The 19,893-nt window shown below is 60.1% G+C and overlaps 1 protein-coding gene across 1 annotated transcript; it reads right to left on the minus strand.

Annotated features, from left to right (window-relative positions):
* Window positions 1–1,320: 1,320 nt before the first annotated feature.
* On the minus strand, window positions 1,321–18,925 carry PMP22 (peripheral myelin protein 22). The gene is made up of 5 exons (XM_054644962.2): window positions 18,814–18,925; window positions 17,715–17,814; window positions 16,455–16,545; window positions 7,431–7,571; window positions 1,321–2,492 (listed from the first exon to the last, which is right to left on the minus strand). The coding sequence occupies exons 2-5, from the start codon at window positions 17,790–17,792 to the stop codon at window positions 2,326–2,328; spliced, it is 477 nt and encodes a 158-aa protein (XP_054500937.1). The 5' UTR covers window positions 17,793–17,814; window positions 18,814–18,925; the 3' UTR covers window positions 1,321–2,325.
* Window positions 18,926–19,893: the final 968 nt, after the last annotated feature.

The raw sequence follows: 19,893 nt of genomic DNA on the forward strand, positions 1-19,893 counted from the left end.
GGTGGGCAGGCCCTGGCACAGGGTGCCCAGAGCAGCTGGGGCTGCCCCTGGATCCCGGTCCTGTCCCCAGCCCGGCCCTGTTTGTCCCCAAGCCAGGCAGTGTCCCCAAGCCCGGCCGTTTTTGTCCCCAGCCCGGCCCTGTTTGTCCCCAAGCCCGCCTCTGTTTGTCCCCAAGCCCGGCCCTGTTTGTCCCCAGCCCGGCGGAGCTCGGGGGTCCCGCGGCCGCCGCTCCGCCCGCAGCCACCGGAGGGCGCCCGCGCTCCGCGCTCGGCCGGGACCGACGGGAACGGGCTGGGAAATAACGGGGAATAACGGGGAATAACGGGGAATAACGGGGGGACTAGGGGGAATAACGGGGGGAGATAACAGGAGATAACGGGGGGAATAACGGGATCAATACCGGGGGGAAATAACGGGGGGAATAATGGGGGCGATAACGGGGGAATAATGGGGCGAATAACGGAGGGATAACGGGCGAATAACGGAGGGGATAACGGGGGGAATAACGAGGGGAATAACGGGCGAAAACGGGGGGAATAACGGGATCAATAACGGGGGGGATATCGGGGAATAATGGGGGGGATAATGGGGAATAATGGGGGATAATGGGGGGAATAATGTGGGGATAATGGAGGGGATAACGGGGGAATTACGGGGGGATAATGGGGGGAATTACGGGGGGATAATGGGGGAAATAATGGGGGAATAACGGGGGGAATAACAGGAAATAATGGGGGATAACGGGGTGGGGGGTAACAGGGGAAATGGGCAAAGGAGGTGCCGAAGCCCCCTGGTGCAGGGGTCACCCAGCAGCTCCCATCCCCACCGAGCTGTGCTGTGTGTTTGCAGCCCCACTGGAGAGCCAGGGAAACAGGATGGGATTTGCTGTCCCTTCCAACACAAATCACTCTGTGATTCCATGATGCCATGGGATGGCTGTGGATGGCTTGTGATGCCAAGCAGGCTGGTGGAGCAGAGTCCAGCTCTAACCCCCCAAACAAGCAGAAGCACCTGAGTTATTCTGACTTTTATTTCATTGCTTCTTAGTCCACACAGTCGATATAAAATCAGAAAGGCAAAGCAAAAAAAAAAAAAAAAAAAAAAAGTAGAACCCCAAAAAACCCCAAGATTAACCAAAAAAAGCAACAGTGTCTGGAGTCCTCAGAGGCAGCCTGGGGTCTGTGCTGGTGCCTGTTCCATTCATGGCCAGACTCGTTGCTGAAATACAGAGGACTCACATGTTGCTCTGGTGCCAGAGCCTCACGGGCTCCGGCCAGAGCTGCTTCTGTTCCTCTGCACCACGGAGGGGAAAAAGGAATCTTGGTTATAAATGCTTTATTAAAAATAATAGTAAGAGCAAATCTAAGTACAAAAGCAGTTATAGCTCATTTATATTACACAGAATTATTTCTCATTTCTAGCTTGGTTGTTTACCTCAAGGTCGTTAACTGAATTTCCAGTGACTAAGGTTAAATGGCGTAGCAGGGTAAGGAATGGTAAATAGATAGCACCATTTCATACATGTGGTATTGGATTTCAGGGGCAGCTCAGCTCCACGGCAGGGGCAGAGCACGTCCCAGGCTGGGAGCAGCAGCTCCCAGCGCTCGGCACAGCCCGGCCCCGGCAGCCGCGCCAGGGAGGAGGGCCCGGGCTGGGCTGCAGCTCGGCCTAAGTGATTTAAAAGCCCAAATTCCCAGCGGGTGTGGCGGCAAGGCAGTGGGACTTAGGCACATAAGTCATTTAGGCACTTGGGGCAATCAAAGCCTTTGCTCCAAAATCCTTCAAACCTTTTGGAAGCGTCTCCCGTCAGATCTGGACGTGCCCTGTGGATCACAGCATGTGGCAGGAGCAGGGCCCAGCCCTGGCTGTGGAACCAGGCATGGCTGATCCACGCCAGCCTAAAACCAGAGCTGGGGGCTCTGACGGGCCGGGACAGGGCAGGAGAGGTCAGCTCAAAGAGGATTTTGCATGAGAGAGAAATCACTGCGCTCTGTTACACTGTTAGGAGTGAGAGTTCCTTAGGCACTTGCTTTAGGCTTTAAAACAGCGCATGGTCAACAGAAGCAAACAAGACTATGTACATATATGTAAAAAGTGTTATAAATAGGTTTTTTAAACCATAGATACTATATACATCTTCAATTAACAAGGAACCCTTTGAGTGTTTCCTCTGGGGGTCGGTCGGGTTTGGTTTGGATGGGAGGGTTGATTCCTTTTTTTTTTTTGTTTTTCTGGTTTTTTGGTTAATTTTCTTTTCCGTTTTCTCGTCTATTCTGCCCCGTCCCTGGTGAGGAGGTCACGGTGCCGCGGCCCCGTCCCGCGGCGTCACTCGCGCTTCCGCAGGATGACGTAGACGATGCCGCTGGCCAGGGCCAGGGGGAAGGCCAGCCACGCCAGGATGTAGGCGAAGCCGTAGGAGGTGCTTTCCGAGGCTTGGTGCCAGTCCGTGTGCCTCACGGTGAAGATGGCAGCGCCGCTCATCACGCACAGCCCTGCGAGGCAGCACGGGGACAGTCAGTGACACACGGGACAGTCAGCGACACATGGGACAGTGAGTGACACATGGGACAGTGAGTGACACACGGGACAGGCAGTGACAGCATGGGACAGTCAGTGACAGCATGGGACAGTCAGTGACAGCATGGGACAGTCAGTGACACAGGGGACAGTCAGTGACACACGGGACAGTGAGTGACACACGGGACAGTCAGTGACACATGGGACAGTGAGTGACACAGGGGACAGTGAGTGACAGCATGGGACAGTCAGCGACACATGGGACAGTGAGTGACACACGGGACAGTCAGTGACACACGGGACAGTCAGCGACACATGGGACAGTGAGTGACACATGGGACAGTCAGTGACACATGGGACAGGCAGTGACAGCATGGGACAGTCAGTGACACACGGGACAGTCAGTGACACACGGGACAGTGAGTGACACATGGGACAGTCAGAGACACATGGGACAGTCAGTGACAGCATGGGACAGTCAGTGACACACGGGACAGTGAGTGACACACGGGACAGGCAGTGACAGCATGGGACAGTCAGTGACACACGGGACAGTCAGTGACACACGGGACAGTGAGTGACACACGGGACAGTCAGTGACACACGGGACAGTCAGTGACACAGGGGACAGTCAGTGACACACGGGACAGTCAGTGACAGCATGGGACAGTCAGTGACAGCATGGGACAGTCAGTGACACACGGGACAGTCAGTGACACACGGGACAGTGAGTGACACACGGGACAGTCAGTGACACACGGGACAGTGAGTGACACACGGGACAGTCAGTGACACACGGGACAGTCAGTGACACAGGGGACAGTCAGTGACACAGGGGACGGTCAGCGACACATGGGGGACAGTCAGTGACACATGGGACAGTCAGTGACACACGGGACAGTCAGCGACACATGGGACAGTCAGTGACAGCATGGGACAGTCAGTGACACACGGGGGACAGTCAGTGACACATGGGACAGTCAGTAACACACGGGACAGTCAGCGACACATGGGACAGTCAGTGACACACGGGACAGTGAGTGACACATGGGACAGTCAGTGACACACGGGGCACAGTCAGTGACACAGGGGACAGTCAGTGACAGCATGGGACAGTGAGTGACACACAGGACAGTCCCTGCTGGGAGCCCCAGGCACACAGGGACAGTCAGTGACACACGGGACAGTCAGTGACACAGGGGACAGTCAGTGACACACGGGGCACAGTCAGTGACACAGGGGACATTCAGTGACACACGGGGCACAGTCAGTGACACACAGGACAGTCCCTGCTGGGAGCCAAGTGACACAAGGCAGCAGCCAGCACCAGCACAGGGGCTGGCTCTGCTCTGCCCCCTCGGGTCCCGTCACCTGGGAGGTTTGGGAGGGGATGCTGTGGGCTCTGGCCTGGCTGGAGGGGAGCAGGGATGTCTCTGCCACGCTCAGCAAGCAAAGCCAGAGGCTCTGGAGCACCACCTGGGCTAAGCCATCCCTCAGGCAGACCAGGGATGCTGCTCCACACCAACCCCGCTCCCCTGGTGCCTTGTGTAAAGCCTGGCCTGAGCCACCTCCCCGCAGTGCTGCAGGAGGGCACACTCAGAGCTGGGCTTTCAAAGCAAGGTGTCTGTATCACCTCTCTAGGTGACAAAAACCCCAAACCCAGCTGGGCCTCAGGATGCTCTGGCTGGGATCCCCCATCCTTCACAGCTGCACCAGAAGCTCAACTGCAAACCCCATTCCCAGCAAACCCCATTCCCAGTAAACCCTGGTCCCCACAAACCCTGGTCCCCACAAACCCTGTTCCTCACAAACCCTGTTCCCAGCAAACCCCATTCCCAGCAAACCCTGGTCCTCACAAACCCCATTCCCAGCAAACCCTGTTCCTTGAAAACCCTGTTCCCTGAAAACCCTGGTCCCCACAAACCCTGGTCCCCACAAACCCTGGTCCCCACAAACCCTGGTCCCCACAAACCCCATTCCCAGCAAACCCTGGTCCCCACAAACCCCAGCTCCCTGCAAACCCTTCCATGCCCACGGCTCATCCCTCATGGCCCCCGTGCCCATCCAGGGCCGTGGGGGTCCCAGGGGTGCCCAGCCCCCGTGGGCAGTGTTTAAGGGTTTGTTGTTGCAAACAGCCCCACCAGGGGTGGGCACCGCCCAGAGCGCACACAAAGCCACCTCTATTCCTGCCCCAAACGAGCTCTTTGAGTCCATCCCAGCAGTTCTATTATCCAGTCGTGGGGCTGTTGTTGGAGCCGAGTTCCACATCCCCTGCCCGGCCCTCAGGACCACCTACATCTCAGCACGGTGATATTTGAGCTGCAGTTCCACTCGACACTGCTCCTTTTGTTCAGGGAAAGTGCGCAAGTGGGAATTCACTTCATTAAGGAGCAGTTTCCATTCTCCAAGCACGGGAGCCAACTCCCACTGCCCGGCCCGGGCACAGAGAGCACAGCCATTGTCTGGGGACAGGGGACGGGCGTGTGGCCCAGTCACCTCCAGAGGCCAGATACAGCAGCAATTGTCTGCAGCAGGAGCCTGGCCATGGCTGCACTGCACTGCTGGGGCACCTGCCCTGCTCTGGGCTCACAACAGCTGGGCAGGGAGGCCCAGCTGCAGCCAGCTGCAAGCAATAATGCAGCCACCATCCCTGCAGAGCCTGGCTTTGGGAGCGTGCTGCTCTGGCAGGCCAGGAGGGCAAACGCTTCCCGACATTTGTTCCCAGGGTTTGTCAGTGCCAGAGCAGCCCCAGCCCTGCAGAGGGACCAGGGCAGCTCCCCAGGGCAGGTGTTTGCAAAGAGCTGTGGGATGAGGGCAGGCACAGCCCTGCAGAGTGAGCCCCCTCTGCAGCCCAGCAGCTCTGGGGGGAGAGGGGTGGGAGGGAAGAGATGGAAGTGATGATGAGAAGGATGCAGGAGCTGGGTCAGACCCCGAGGGGCCCAAACCCACATCCCTGCCATGCTGAGCTACCCATGGACATGCTGGACCCACCGAGGATGCAGGGGAGCCTTTGAGGGCCTTTTGGTGCCCGTGAGCCCATCAGGACAAACCCAGCTGGGCTTTGGGGGTGATTCCAAGCTGTGAGGAGGTGCTGGGGGTGATCCTGCCTGGCTGCTGCATCACACACCAAAGTGGCCTCACCCTTCTCTTCCTCCCCTCTCCTGGCTGGGGTCCCTGCACTGGGTACCGGCCCCTGGCCTCCTCCCTGGCTCTCAGGGCAGCTCTGCCCAGCTCTGGCACCCAGCAGAGCCCAGTGCTCCTGGCCAGGCTCCCACAGCAGCAGGGAGACCAGAACGGGCTCAGCTCCTGTGACCAAAGCTGTCCCCATCTCCTGGCAGTGCTGGCACAGCCATGCCCTGTTTCCTACCAACAACTCTGGCACTGAGGGCCACAAGGATCAAAACTGGCCTGAGCCTCCTCCTCCAGCCCTGGCAGGGAGAAGAGCAAGGACAGCCAGCAGTGCCCACCTGATCCAGAGCTCTGCCTTCAGTTCCCTGGCCACAGGGAATCTGGATGCAAGGAGGACGCACGTCCTCTGTCCTTCACACTGGCTGGGCATGGCATTAACCCATTACCCCACAGCCCAAGGAGACTGTAGGTCTGACCCTGCATCCCCTGGGGACACCAGACAGGAGGGCTGCAGTCCCTGCTCTCCTCCTCTGACAGTGAGGGCTCACCAGCAGAGAGAAGCCTTCTGCTCCCAGGTCTATTAGAGAAGCTCTAACAGAGGTAATTGCAGGTAATTGCATTATTAATGCCCATTTCCTCTCCTTGGCTCCGTGGCTCTAAGGGGTTTCCATACATCTCTTTTTCCAGAGGTGGTGAACTGATCTGAACTCCACTGGCACTGTGGCCAAGCAGATCCACTCATCATGGAGTTCAAGCCAATAAAGCTTAGCTCTGGATTTCACCAGGGTTTGGGAAGGCCAGTTGCTTAGAGGATGGCCAGACAGTTTAAAGTCTAAGCTCAGTGAATGAGTTTTTCCACTGATAAAATAGCAGGACCTCGGGTGGCTTCTAGTCTAACATCTAAAGCTCTAGGAAAGAATCAGTCTTCTCCCCAGACACTCTGTCCTAATGCAGCCAGGATCTCGAAGCACAATTACATTTTTTAGCCTGAACTCTTGAAAATCCTCTCCACTGGTTTCATATGTGGAAACATAAACAGAGCCAGTGGCTTTACAACATCAGTGCTCGGGGAGCTGCAGCCTAGGACATGAGCTATGGCTCCTTTCCAGCACTGAGTTCTCAAAGAGTTAAAAATAGCAGCTGACAGCCCAAGCCAGAGCTCACCCTGCAGCTCCAGGGCTCTGTGCTCATGGGGAAAGCACCAGGCCCCCTCATGGCAAGTTTATAAATAATCACCGAGCCCTCTTTTGCCAAAACAGGATTGTCACGACTTTCCCCACCCCTCCAGCAGCTGTGGAAGCCTCACCCAGCCTGGTGAAGGGTCCCAGAGCCAGCAGAGCCACCCTGGACATCTAACATCCCACCCTGGGGCACAGGCAGAGCTCTGCTTCCAGCATCCCTGTGATCTACTGCCCCCAGCTTTGGCACCCTGTCCCTCCAGAGCCTCCCTGGCTGGGGCAGAAACCTCTGGCACCTTCCCTGTGCAAGGGCAGAAGAGCCTGGATGCACAACAGTCCAGGAGCTGGATTTCATCCCAGGATCCCATCCTCAACACCCCCGAATTGTCCCTTCCCTTCCCTTCCCTTCCCTTCCCTTCCCTTCCCTTCCCTTCCCTTCCCTTCCCTTCCCTTCCCTTCCCTTCCCTTCCCTTCCCTTCCCTTCCCTTCCCTCCCCTTCCCTTCCCTAGGAGTTGTTCCCCTCTCCAGGCCCCTGGGTGCCCACAGCCTGGCCACAGTGGCACCAGGGCCCATGGCAGTGGCAGTGGCACCCTTGGCCCCACTGACCTGCCAGGATCTGGAAGACTCCGGTGATGTAGAAGCGGCCGCCCTTGGTGAGCGTGAAGAGCTGGCAGAAGAACAGGAACAGCGACAGCACGCTGAAGATGACGGAGAGGATCATCATGGCTTGGACAGACTGCAGCCATTCTGGGGACAGACAGACACACAGACGCCTCAGCGCGGGCACATGGAGGCCCTGCTGTGCCCATGGCCGTGCCACCAGCCCAGCCTGGCTCCCGTGGGTTTGGGAGCAGCTGGGGGCTGTGCCTGGCGCTGTCCCACTGCTGAGACCCCCAGCCCGGGCACAGTGCTGCAGGACTTCGGGTGCCACGGGGCTGCCATGGCCCAGCTGCTGGAATGCAACAGATCACAGGCCTGGCACTGCCCTGGGAGTGTTTGCCACAAAACAGAGCAGAGACAAAAGCCTCACCTGCAGACAGAGACTCAAACACCCCCAGCTCAGTGCCCAGCCCTGGCTGCTCAGCTGTGCCTCAAACACCAAACCATGGGCACCAGGCTCTGTTGTACTGCAAACACCAAACCATGGGCACTGAGCTCTGTTCAGCTGTGCCTCAAACACCAAACCATGGACACTGAGCTCTGTTGTACTGCAAACACCAAACCATGGGCACTGACTCTGCTCAGCTGTGCCTCAAACACCAAAGCCATGAGTTCTGGGACACCACGCTGGCTGAGCTCCGAGGGCAAGTAAACACACAGGGAGGAAAACACCCTGTGCCCCTGTGGAGCTGGACCTTTTGGAAGTCATCCCCAGCTGCCAAACGCAGCTGTGTCCCAGAGCAGACCAGCTAAACCAGCCCGTGTGAGTCACTGCTCAGCTATTTCCAGGCCTAGTGGGTGTGTAAACCCCACGTAAAAAAAATATAAATAAACAAGCAAAATGCAGCCCCATGCCCTGAGCTGCTGCAGCTTGACAGAAAGAGGCAGTGCTCACAGAAACCTCTGCCTTCCCCTTCCCTTCTAAGGTTTGAAATCAAAATGCAGGACTCAGTGCAGGTAAACTGAGGCACAAACCACCCAGTGAAAGGCAGAAAAATCCTGCTTGGGGCTGGATCCTTCATTAGGCAGCCCTGAGGCCTCAGACTCAGCCCCATGTCTCTGCCACACTTTTACTCCCACCGATTTCAGTTCCCTGCCTGCAGAATCGGCTCCCTGCAGCAAATGGCTGAAGTGGAAAAACTTCCAAACAAAGCTGTCCTTCAGCTCAGCCACCTCCGGAGCAGCAAACGGGGCCATCGGGACTGCCCAGGGCAAGGCCTGCCCCAGAAGTGACCACAGGCCCCCCCAAACCCCTGTGAGCTGTGCTCGGGGAGGGCAGAGCGGGGTTTGGCCCCGAGGGTGAGGCACAGCCGTGGTGGCAGGGGTGACCCATGGCACTGCCAGCAAACCCAGGGCTGCAGGAGCATCCTGCACCACTCAGCCAGGTCTGTGTCTGACTCTGGAGCAGGATTTCTACCCCGGCCCTCTGCCTCTTGTCTCTGGGTGTTCAGGCAATGGAGCAGACACAGCCCCTGCTCCCAAAGCTCTGGAGCCCCCCAGAGCAGCCCCTGCTCCCCACAGCCAGCCTGGTCCTTCCCCTCCTGGCACTGCCCATTTCCAGTGCTGGCCTTCCCTCACTCCAGCACAGCGGGTCCCTGTGCACAGGAAATGCCAGAGTGGATTTCAGTGCAATGTGCACACAAAACGTCCAATGCATTTCCTATCTCAGTAGCTGAGCAGGGAAACCCCCCCTGCCTCAGCCCCACCTGCCCCTGCAGCTCTGGCTGTCCTCCACCAGTGGGAATGGGATGAGGCAGCTCCAGCTCCACCAAAATCATCCGGAATCCTTGCTCAGGTCAGAGCTCCGAGTGCCTGGAGGATGTGCAGTGCTGAAGGGCACCTGCCTCCATTGCCCAGCACAGACAGGGCTCCCATCCCGGCTGAGAGGGGAAGCTGAGCCCTCCTCCCACCCTCTCCCAGCTCGGAGCCAAGCCCTGCAGCTCCCTCGGACCAGAAAGCCGAGTCCTTTGTGATGCAAAGGCCACGGGATCCGGCCGAGAGGAGCCTTTCTGCTCGAGGTGGATGCTCCCACTGCTGGTTATTTTAGGAGAGGGCTGTCTAGACGGAAAGCTGAGCTGAGCTGAGCTGCCCTTTAATTGCATCCGCCTCCCCTGCCCGGTTTTTGCTTCTGAATGCAAATGATTTACAGGGGCTTTGCAGAATCCCATTGTAATAAAGAGCCGTGTCAGAGGCACAGAAAGGCAGCGTGAGGGGGGAGCCCACCGTGGCCAGAGGGTTTGGGCAGCCAGCCTGGCAGCAGGGAGAGCAGGAGATGATCCCGCAGCCCAGAGCTCTGAGCTCACATCCAGCCCTTTGCTGACTTGTGCTGACCTCTCTGTGAAAACAAAGGGCAGAATCCCAGCCCAGGACTGAGACCCGCGAGTTCCAGAGCTCCATTAACTCCACGCCAGCTGCCCACAGACTCCAGCTGGATTAGGACAGCTAATTGCCTTTAATGCGTTTAAAACCACCCCTATAACTGCAGGTGGGGATTCTGCGGGCTCAGCCCCACGTGCCTTTAACCCTTTGCTGTCGGTGCCATGGCCAGCCCTCGGGATCCCAAACACAGCAAGTTTCCCAGAGCTGCAGCTGGGCTGTCAGCACTGTTTACTCACAGGCTGTTATTTGTGGTTTCCCCTGGGCAGCGAGCTGGTTATCCCATTTTTCCCCTGCATCTCTTCAGCTCTGTGTTTATATCTGCGTTCTTCAGGAGGAAGGAGGAAAGGAAGCAGCGTGGAAGGGACAGATAACACCCTGCACGGCGGGAGTGGGCACAGCCCTGTCACAAAGGCAGCCAGGCACAAGGCAAGGAGTTCTTACAGAGCAAATTTGAATTTTCCTTGAAGTTCTGCAGGCCCTGATGTGCTCACAGCACTGCTTACAACAGCAGGGAGAAGACTTCAGCCCTGGGAAGATAAAGACCATGTTTCACTGCCCTAAAATCCAGCAGGAAAGAAAGAAACCCAGAGCAGGAATTGGAGCCCAGAGCAGGAATTGCAGCTCAATCTCCCAGACAGAGAGCAGCCAGCCCAGCCTGGGCAGCAGAGCCCCAGCCCTGTTTGCAGAGGGGTTTTATGCCCTGACAGGACTGACAGGGTAGTGAAACGTGCCCTTGTGCAGGAGCAGAGGCCTTGGAGGACAGGCATCACCTCCCCAGGGTTTAATTCACACCAAAGTGAAAACCAAAGTGCACACTGAAGACACTTTTTAGAGCTCAGCTTGTCCACTGCTGTAAGAGCTCCCTAAATGAGTGCTGGGCATTAAAACCCCTCTGTGCTGGGATCTGCAGCTGATGGGAATGTTCTGCAGATGGAGCTTTCCCTCTGCCAAGTGTGTACACTGTGCATTTAAAAAGCAACCACTTCTGGAGAAGAAAACATCCATTAAGGAGGTAACTGCAGCACATAACGCAGCCAAAGCTGGAGGGAAGGAGGGCAATTCATGTCCCAGCTGTAACACCTGCTGCTCCATGCTGCAAGTTGGGTCTCAGCAGGGTCAGGAGCAGCGCGGGTACAGAGGCAGCAGCCCAGGCTGCCAGGAGAAGCCCCTCTCCTGCAGGGACCCTCTCCTGTCCTTCTGAGACCCCTCTCCTGTCCCACAGGGATCCCTCCTGCCCTCTGTCCAGCCGAGGCACTGCACTATCCCAGGGAAGCTCCAGGGCCAGCCCAGCTCCAGTGCAGCTCCAGTGCAGCTTTCTCCTGCTGTGGCCCAGCCAGACATTCCCGCTGCTCCTTCCCAGTCCTCCCATCTCCATGGCCTGGGAGCCAGCAGGCTGTGCTGGATCTGGGTGTTGCTGGCAATCCCAGAGGCAAAGGGGGCTCCAAGGAGCTCCCAGGGTGGTGGGGATGAGCAGGAGGGGAGCCCTGGGGCCGCGGGAGGCAGGGACTGAACACAGAGCTCCGAGTCCTCCAAGGCCTCCTGCTCCTCTCCTGAGCTCCTTCAGATGGAGATGAACCCCTCAAACCTCTGTCTTCTCCTCTCCTCCTCTTTTCCTCTTGGCTCTCCTCTCTTTCCTTCTCCTTGAAGCTCCATCCAAGAAGTCCATGAGGGAAGGAGATCCAGAGCTGCCACATCCCACAGGAGCTCACATCCTGCAGAGGCACTCCTGATGCAGCTGAGGCAGCAGAAAGCTGCTGGCACCATGAAAAGCTCCTTGCAGCAGCTCCAAAAGCCCAAGGCAGCTCCTCTCCCTGGTGGTGGTGGTGGCTCTGGCCTCCTGCTGGCCTGTGCTGAGGTGGCAGATCCATCACTGCAGATCCTCCCGAGGCTCAGGGATGGCCAGTCCAGCAGCAGGAGTGGGCAGCAGTGGGGCCTTGGCCCACAGACCTAGGGCAGGGTCACTCAGCCTGAGCCCGCAGGGACATCCAGGGGGCTCACCAAGGCCCAGAAGAAGCAGGTTGAAGGGTTTTCCAGCACCACACTCTGCAGGGGACACCCCCACCCCTTCTTCTGGCTTGGCAGTCATCCTTTGGCCACATGCTGCCCTCTTCCTGCTGTTCCTCTGTGGGCCAGAGCACAAATATGGCAGGGAAGGCTGTCTGAGCCCTCGTCTCACAGAAGAAATGGGAGCCAAAGACATCTGGGGCAGCTGAGAAAAACTCAGCAGCAGCTCCCAAGCTCTCCTTAGCAGATGCTCTTTGTAAGAAGAACAAGCAACAATAAAAAATTGGCTTTAAGCATAGGAAATCCCTTTCCTATTAAAGGCAAGAAAGTTACGGGACAAACTGATCTGAAATATGAAATATTCTCTTGGAATAGGAGATTTTTAGATTTTAGGAGTAAATTCTTTACCCAGAGGTGGGCAGGCCCTGGCACAGGCGCCCAGAGCAGCTGGGGCTGCCCCTGCATCCCTGGCAGTGCCCAAGGCCAGGCTGGACACTGGGGCTGGAGCACCTGGGACAGTGGAGGTGTCCCTGGGACAGTGGGGGTGTCCCTGGGACAGTGGAGGTGTCCCTGCCATGGCAGGGGTGGCACTGGGTGGGATTTAGGGTCCCTTCCAGCCCAAACCATCTGGGATCCTGTGAGTGCCCCTCAGGTGATTTCAGAGCACCAAGGGATGAGTTTCAGTCCCCCAGGGCTGGCAGAGAGGGCTCAGCCCTGCCTGGGTTAAGCTGGTGTCACCCATTATTAACATCAATAATGTCTGCTCTGGGTGAGCACCTGGGCTTTGCTTGTGGCCACCACATCAGCAAACCAGCATGGATATCCCAGAGCCCCCAGCACCCAGTGATTGGGCACTTGCCAAGGTTTAGGGTCTCCTTTTCCCTTTAACACACCCCCAAACCTCCAGCCTGCCTGTGGGCAGGCCACTCAAAGGAGAAGTTGCCTTGGAATATGACCTGGAACAACAAAGCTACTCCCTACACTCAACTAAAGCATTTACTAGGCCCAGTATAGGCGATAGAAAAGACACCATTGGTGTGATAGAGACTACGTACCACAAGGGAAAGATGAAATAATAACGAATAAACTAAGCTATAAACAGCAAAGATCAACCCTTGTACCTTTTGCATCATGGTCTAGCAAGAAAAAACCAAGCAAAATGAATTTAAGTTTTGAAAAAGTGAATTTAGGGGAGAAGACAACAGAAGGACAAACATCTCCTGGCACTGCAGGAGGGGGGGATCCCATGGACGGCCCCACGGCCTCCCCGCTTTCAGCACTCCCGCCACAACCAGAGAGAACACAGCAGCAAAGGAACCTTCCTTCCTGCACAGAGCATCCAGCTGAGGGAGGAAAAGGCCATTTTTGGAGGAGGGACCATGGCAGTGTGGGGATCTGGGCTGGAATCTCCCGGAGAGCCCTGCTGGGCCGGGCTGGCACGGGGCCCTGCCGGCCCACAGGCCGCGCTCGCTGGATTCCTCAGATAAGGCTCCTCCAGGAATGTCTGACAGCGCAAACCAAGCTACGATTGCTACATTTTTTCCATAGTTCTCGGCCTCTTGAAGAAAAAAAAAAGGCATTATCTAACAGCAGATGCAGAAATCAAAGCGACAAGCAGGCGTTGTACAGGGAGAGGGAGTGGGAACGTGCCCGGGGCTCCTGCGGGGATGGATCAGCCCTCACACACCGAGGGCCACGGGGAATTGGGGAGCTGGGAGCTCAGCCCCACCGAGCCCAACCCAGCCCAGCCTGTGCCCAGGGGCTGCTGAGAGCACTGAGTGCTCACCTGGCAGCGCTGTGCCCAGCCCTGGCACTGCTCCATGCCCACAGGAGGGTCTGCAGGGCGAGGAGCACAGCCCAGAGCCTGCCAGGGGCTGCTGAGAGCGCTGAGTGCTCGCCTGGCAGTGCTGTGCCCAGCCCTGGCACTGCTCCATGCCCACGGGAGGGTCTGCAGGGCGAGGAGCACAGCCCAGAGCCTCCCCAGAAACACCAGAGCAAATCCTGCTGGCACCTGCATTAAATAGTTGTGCTTCTTGTTGGATATACACACCAAGGTCACTAAGAAAAGGGTCCCTGTATGACAAGGACAGGGGAGGCTCAGCTGAGACCAAGGGGGCACCACAGCATCACCACCCCCCAAAAATCCCCATCCATGATGAGCACAGGCGACCCAGCACCATCTAATTCCCAAATTCCACTCACTGAGTCCCACTGCCTTCTGAAAAGAGAAGAACAAATAACCACACCCCAGAGGCCACCGTGATGGCCAAAGCAAAACCTGCCCCCGTGTAAAGACTGGAAGTGCTGCCAAAATTCCCGACAAGGATTCCTTGCTGTTCCCCTTGCTGTTTTGTCCAAGCAAAACCCTCTGTCCTGATGCCAGAGCAGAGCCTTTGGATAAGTGAGAGCTGCCAGAGAGCACAGTGAACTTCTTCTCACAGGGCAGCTCACTGGGGCACTTTATCCTGGAATCCCAGACTGGTTTGTGTTGGAAGGGACGTTACAAATGTCCATGGGCCATGCCACTGCATCAGGGCTGTCGCCCCAACTCAGCTGAGGCTCAGCTGCATTTTCAACAGGATCATCGTGGCCATTGTCCCTTTAATGATGAAACATCAGCGCTGGAAAGGCTCCAGAGGCTCTGGGAACGGGCAGAGGACACTCCCAGCCCGGCAGGACCGTCGGGTGTGCGGAAACCACCCAAGCACAGCTGGGACAGGGCTCTCTCAGCACTGACAGAGTGTCCTGTAAACATCCAGAAAGAGCGGTGCGGGCGTGAAAAGCCAAAGATCTGGGGAGGCTTTAGAGCGCCGGGGCTGCTGGGGGCAGGCGCTGCCTTTCAGCACAACCCGGGGCTCAGCACAATCGGGGGCTCAGCACAATCGGGGGCTCAGCACAACCGGGGGCTCAGCACAAGCGGGGGCTCAGCACTTTCGCAGCTCGCATGACTGGCCCTGCAGCGGAGCTGCCGACGCGGCAATAGCCGGCCCGGCCGATGCGGGCCCGGCTCCAGGGGCTCGGGATGCGATCCAGCCGCTCCCGGCTGGCCCGGACACCAGCAGGCGTCAGCAGAGACCTGTGCGGGGCCGGGAGCTGCCCGAGGAACCAGAGCGGGGACAGCGGGGACAGCCTGGGGACACAGCAGGGCACCGCCTCCCGCGGGCGGAACGCGAGTGCTGTGCTCCCAAAGGATGGGGGTTCTGATGGGAACCTCCAAAAACCCTCCCCTGAGGCACCCTCCAGGAGCACGGACTGCTCCCCGTGTGGCTGTGAGCCTCACCAGGGCCACACGGCATCGCTGTGCCCGTGTCCCAGGGATGGTGCTGGGATTCTGGCACTGGGGCTTGCCCTGGGACAATCTGTTCTCCCAGGAAAGCAAAAACCAGGCTAACAATACAAAAGCTGGCCCCAGCACCACTGGCATTAGCTGTGTCTTCCAGGGAAACTGAGGCACGGGCTCGCCCAACTCTCGGACACGGATTTTGTGCTCCTGGTGCCACTGGTCACCCTGGGAAGGGCGCGTCACGTCACGGTGTGTCAGCACACTGTCCTCCCCTGCTGACCTCAGCAACCAGCTCAGGGGTGGTGTCACACAGTGTGACACACCAGCCTTCACCAGCGGGGCCCCGCGGAGGCCGTGCAGCCCCGGTGTGCCCCTGAGTGCCCTGGGGGCACTCAGCTCAGCCCCCGCAGCAAACCCCGGGGCCAGGGCTGTGCCCAAACCTCGGCCCGTGCCAGCACAAAACCAGCACAGATTTCCAGGTAGGGGACAGGTGTCCTCTGGATCAGGTCTTCTCAGGGCCCCGATCCATGGGGGGGACACAGCCCCGATCCATGGGGGGGACACAGCCCCGATCCATGGGGGGGGACACAGCCCCGATCCATGGGGGGACACAGCCCCGACCCATGGGGGGGACACAACCCCGATCCCGGGGGGGACACAGCCCCGATCCATGGGGGGGACACAGCCCCGATCCATGGGGGGGACACAGCCCCGATCCAGGGGGGGACACAGCCCCGATCCATGGGGGGGACATCCCTGATACATGGGGACACAGCCCCGACCCAGGGGGGGACACAGCCCCGATCCATGGGGGGGACACAGCCCCGATCCATGGGGGGACACAGCCCCGACCCGGGGGGGGGGGCACAGCCCCGATCCATGGGGGGGACACAGCCCCGATCCAGGGGGGGGACACAGCCCCGATCCAGGGGGGGGACACAGCCCCGATCCAGGGGGCACAGCCCTGATCCCGAGGACACAGCCCCGATTCCAGGGGGGGGACACAGCCCCGATCCCGGGGGGACACAGCCCCGATCCATGGGGGGGACACAGCCCCGATCCATGGGGGGGACACAGCCCCGATCCCGAGGACACAACCCCGATCCATGGGGGGGGGGGGCACAGCCCCGATCCATGGGGGGGGGGCACAGCCCCGATCCCGGGGGACACAGCCCCGATCCATGGGGGGGACACAGTCCCGATTCCAGGGGACACAGCCCCGATCCATGGGGGGGCACAGCCCCGATTCCAGGAGGGCACAGCCCCGATCCAGGAGGACACAGCCCCGATCCGAGGGCACTCACCGTTGGAGGAGGATGCCGTGCACTGGAAGTGGTTGCCGGTGGTGCAGTTCTGCCACAGGTCTGCCGCGCGCTCGCCGCTCACCAGCCATTGCTGCGGGACAGACACAGCCCGTGAGCGGGTCAGACACAGCCCGTGAGCGGGTCCCGCACCCCCGCACCCCGGCCGTGTCCCCCCAGCGCCACCGCGTCCCCCCAGGCTCCGGCACCGAGCAGCCGCAGCCTCGGCGCCCCTGCCCGGCCAGGCGCTCCCAGGGACGCGCTTTTCCGTCCACAGGGGTTTGGAAAGTCAGTCCCGGTATTTGCTTTTAACCGCTTCAGCCCCGCGGCGCAGGAACAGAAGCTCTTTATGCTCTTCGAGCACGGAGCGAGTCCCGCCGGGGCCGCGCTTCCCTCCCCTGGCCGGCCTCGCCCGCTGGCTGGCCGGGATATTTGAATGCTTCCACGTGATTCCTAACGGCTCGGAAGATTTTTGTAACGTTTTCCGTGACTGTTACCACAAAAAGAAAAAAAAAAAAAAAAAGAAAAAAATAATCCGGGAAAGAAGCCCCTGGTGAAGCAAGCTTGGAAGCCACCAGCTCCACAGAGCAGCTGCCTCAAAGCCAATTCCAGCCTCTCCCCAGCAGCTGACGTGTTCACTGGGCTGCAGCCCCGGGACGGTGCTGGGAAGCCTCGGAGCTGCCTCCAGCCCTCGCTCCTGCCGCTGCTCACACAGAGTCAGCCTGGGAAGCTGGGTTAGGAAAGGAGGCTGTGCCTCATTCCCAGCCCAGGGGAGGAGAGCTGGGGAGCAGGACTGCTGTGCCGAGGAGTCAGTGCCCAGCCAGCCCCGTCCGGAGGCTCTGCTCGGCCTGGCTGCTCTGGTCCTGTGCCTGGAGCTCAATAGCAGGTGGAGCTCTCTTATGAAAGGGGAGAGCAGCATCACCCCAAAGGAGGGGATTTGGGGTGCTCCGAGGCTGCTCCTCGATGTGAACCAGCCTGGGGATGATGAGGAGATGGTTTCCAGCAGCCCTCGTGTCTCTGTACCAACGTGGATGCCTTGAGCACCACCACAGAGCACAGCCAAGCGTCCCACCAGCTTCCCCTGACAGTGCAAACTCCCAGGCTCCCAAATCCCATCGTTACTGAGACCAGCGCCCAGCCCGTAAAGGCCTCCTGCCGACAGCCAGGCTGTAAAACCAGCCATAAACAAAAATAACCCCTCGTGCTCTTGCCACGCCGCGGCCGGGCCCGGCGCTAGCCCGGAGCGGGGAAATCCCAACTCACACTGACGATGGTGGAGACGAAGAGCAGCACCAGCACGGTGACGTGCAGCACGATGATCCCCAGCAGCAGGAGCAGCATCTTGGCGGTGCTGGAGGCAGAGCTGCAGCGGGACAAGGATGATGCTGAGGGCGTGTGTCTGTCTGTCCGTGCGTATGGCCGGGGGCAGCGGGAACGCTCCGCTCTGCCCCGCCCGGCGCTCGGGCTCTCTCCGCGGGCCCCACCGACGGAGAGGGGTCCGAGCCCTCTGCCCGCTCCCCGATCTGCCCCGGAGCCCCCCGAGATCTTCCCCCGAGCCTGCTCTCCCCGTCCCACCGAGGGCCTCCGCCCAGTCCCCTCCCCGGAGACCTTCAAAGGGGGTGGTCCCCAAGAGGGTCCCCCAGCCCCTCTCCCGGGAGGGGTCCGGTCCCCCTCTCCTCCCAAGGGAATGTCCGCTCCCGGTCCCCCTCTCCTCCCAAGGGAATGTCCGCTCCCGGTCCCGCCGGGCGGGAGGGCTCGGGCCCGGCTCATGGCCCCCGAGGGGCGGCCCCAGCCCCGCTACGCAGGGAAACCCACCCATGGGAGCAGTGTGGGTGATTCAACCGGCCCCCACCCCGGGGGGAATTTTACCGCGCTCATCACCTCCCCTCTTCTCCGAGGGTGCTCTCAGCCCATCTACCCCCGGCTCCCCCGGCAGAGCCTCTCCTGGACCCTGTCCCGAGCCGGGGGGGACCTTCCCCAGCCCGTCTCCCCCTCGGTGAACAGGGGAGGGGGCTGCCCTGACCCCTCTCCTTGGAGAGCCCAGAGCGGGGGTGCTGCTGCCCTCCCTCTCGGCTGCGGGGCCCCGGGGCTCTCCCCGGCCCCGTTCCCCGGGGCTCTCCCCGGCCCCGTTCCCTCTGTGCCCGTTCCCCGGGGCTCTCCTCGGCCCCGTTCCCGCTGTGCCCGTTCCCCGGGGCTCTCCCCGGCCCCGTTCCCGCTGTGCCCGTTCCCCGGGGCTCTCCCGGCCCCGTTCCCGCTGTGCCCGTTCCCCGGGGCTCTCCCCGGTCCCGTTCCCGCTGTGCCCGTTCCCCAGCCCCGTTCCCGGTGTGGCCGTGCCCCGGCGGGACGGGCGCTCCGTACTCACATCGCGGCGGAGCGGAGCGCGCTGGCGGCGGCGGAGCGGGCGCGGAGCGGAGCGGGCGGCGGCGCTGTCAAGTTTCCCCTTTAACCGGGGCCACCGCCCCGTTTGCGTCTGCGGCACGGGGAGGGCTCAGCCGCCGCCCGCCGCCCTCCTATAAACGGGACAGCGCCCGGCCCCGCCGCCTGCCCCCGGGCACCGCTCCCGGAGCCCTCGCCGTCCCGAACACGGCTCCCGAGCCGCTCCCGCCCCACAGCGAGGAGATCTGGGGGGACAAGAGACGAGCAGCCCGCTGTCCTGAGCCCCCAGGCGGCCCTGGAGGAAGGCGGGGAGCGGTGGCCGTGCCCCGCTCTCCCAGCAGCCCCGAGGGTGCGGGTGCCCGCAGCGGGGCAGCCCCGGGCGCCGTGAGCAGGACCGGCCGTGCCCGGGAGGACAGAGCTCCGCGCATCGCGGGGGTTTGCGCAGCCCTGGACGGGATCCGTGGCTCAGGATTTGGGGAACAAGCGTCTGGCTGAGCTGAAGGGGTTCTAGCCCTTGGAGTCGACCTTTCTTAGCACTCGAGAGCCAAATTAGGTAGAACTGAGCTACTTTTCACTATCCAGAGGGTGCGATTTTCCACAGCTCTGGAGAACACTCAGAGTTAGGGCTGTTCTGCCTGCGGAAGGCTCTGGGGAGAGCTCAGAGCCCTTCCAGTACCTAAAGGGGCTCCAGGAGAGCTGGAGGGGGACCTGGGACAAGGGCTGGAGGGACAGGACACAGGGAATGGCTCCCACTGCCAGAGGGCAGGGCTGGATGGGATCTTGGGAATCAGGGATTGTTCCCTGGCAGGGTGGGCAGGCCCTGGCACAGGGTGCCCAGAGCAGCTGGGGCTGCCCCTGGATCCCTGGCAGTGCCCAAGGCCAGGCTGGACAGGGCTGGGAGCACCTGGGACAGTGGAAGGTGTCCCTGGGACAGTGGGAGGTGTCCCTGCCATGGCAGGGGTGGCACTGGATGGGCTTTGGGGTCCCTTCCAGCCCAAACCCTTCTGGGATGCTGTGACTCAGGTGCTCGGGAGGGAAGGGGTGGCTGTGCTGCCGCCCCCGCTCA

This window comes from Agelaius phoeniceus, chromosome 19 (assembly GCF_051311805.1).
Source record: "Agelaius phoeniceus isolate bAgePho1 chromosome 19, bAgePho1.hap1, whole genome shotgun sequence".
Lineage (NCBI taxonomy): Eukaryota > Metazoa > Chordata > Aves > Passeriformes > Icteridae > Agelaius > Agelaius phoeniceus.

Bases quoted from the DNA above. Each gene is read 5' to 3' on its own strand.
- PMP22 (XM_054644962.2), bottom strand. From the start codon at position 17,792: ATGCTGCTCCTGCTGCTGGGGATCATCGTGCTGCACGTCACCGTGCTG. The intron at 16,546-17,714 runs GTGAGTTGGGAT...TCTGTCCCGCAG, and splicing joins TCGTCTCCACCATCGTCAGT to CAATGGCTGGTGAGCGGCGA. The intron at 7,572-16,454 runs GTGAGTGCCCTC...GTCTGTCCCCAG, and splicing joins CACGGCATCCTCCTCCAACG to AATGGCTGCAGTCTGTCCAA.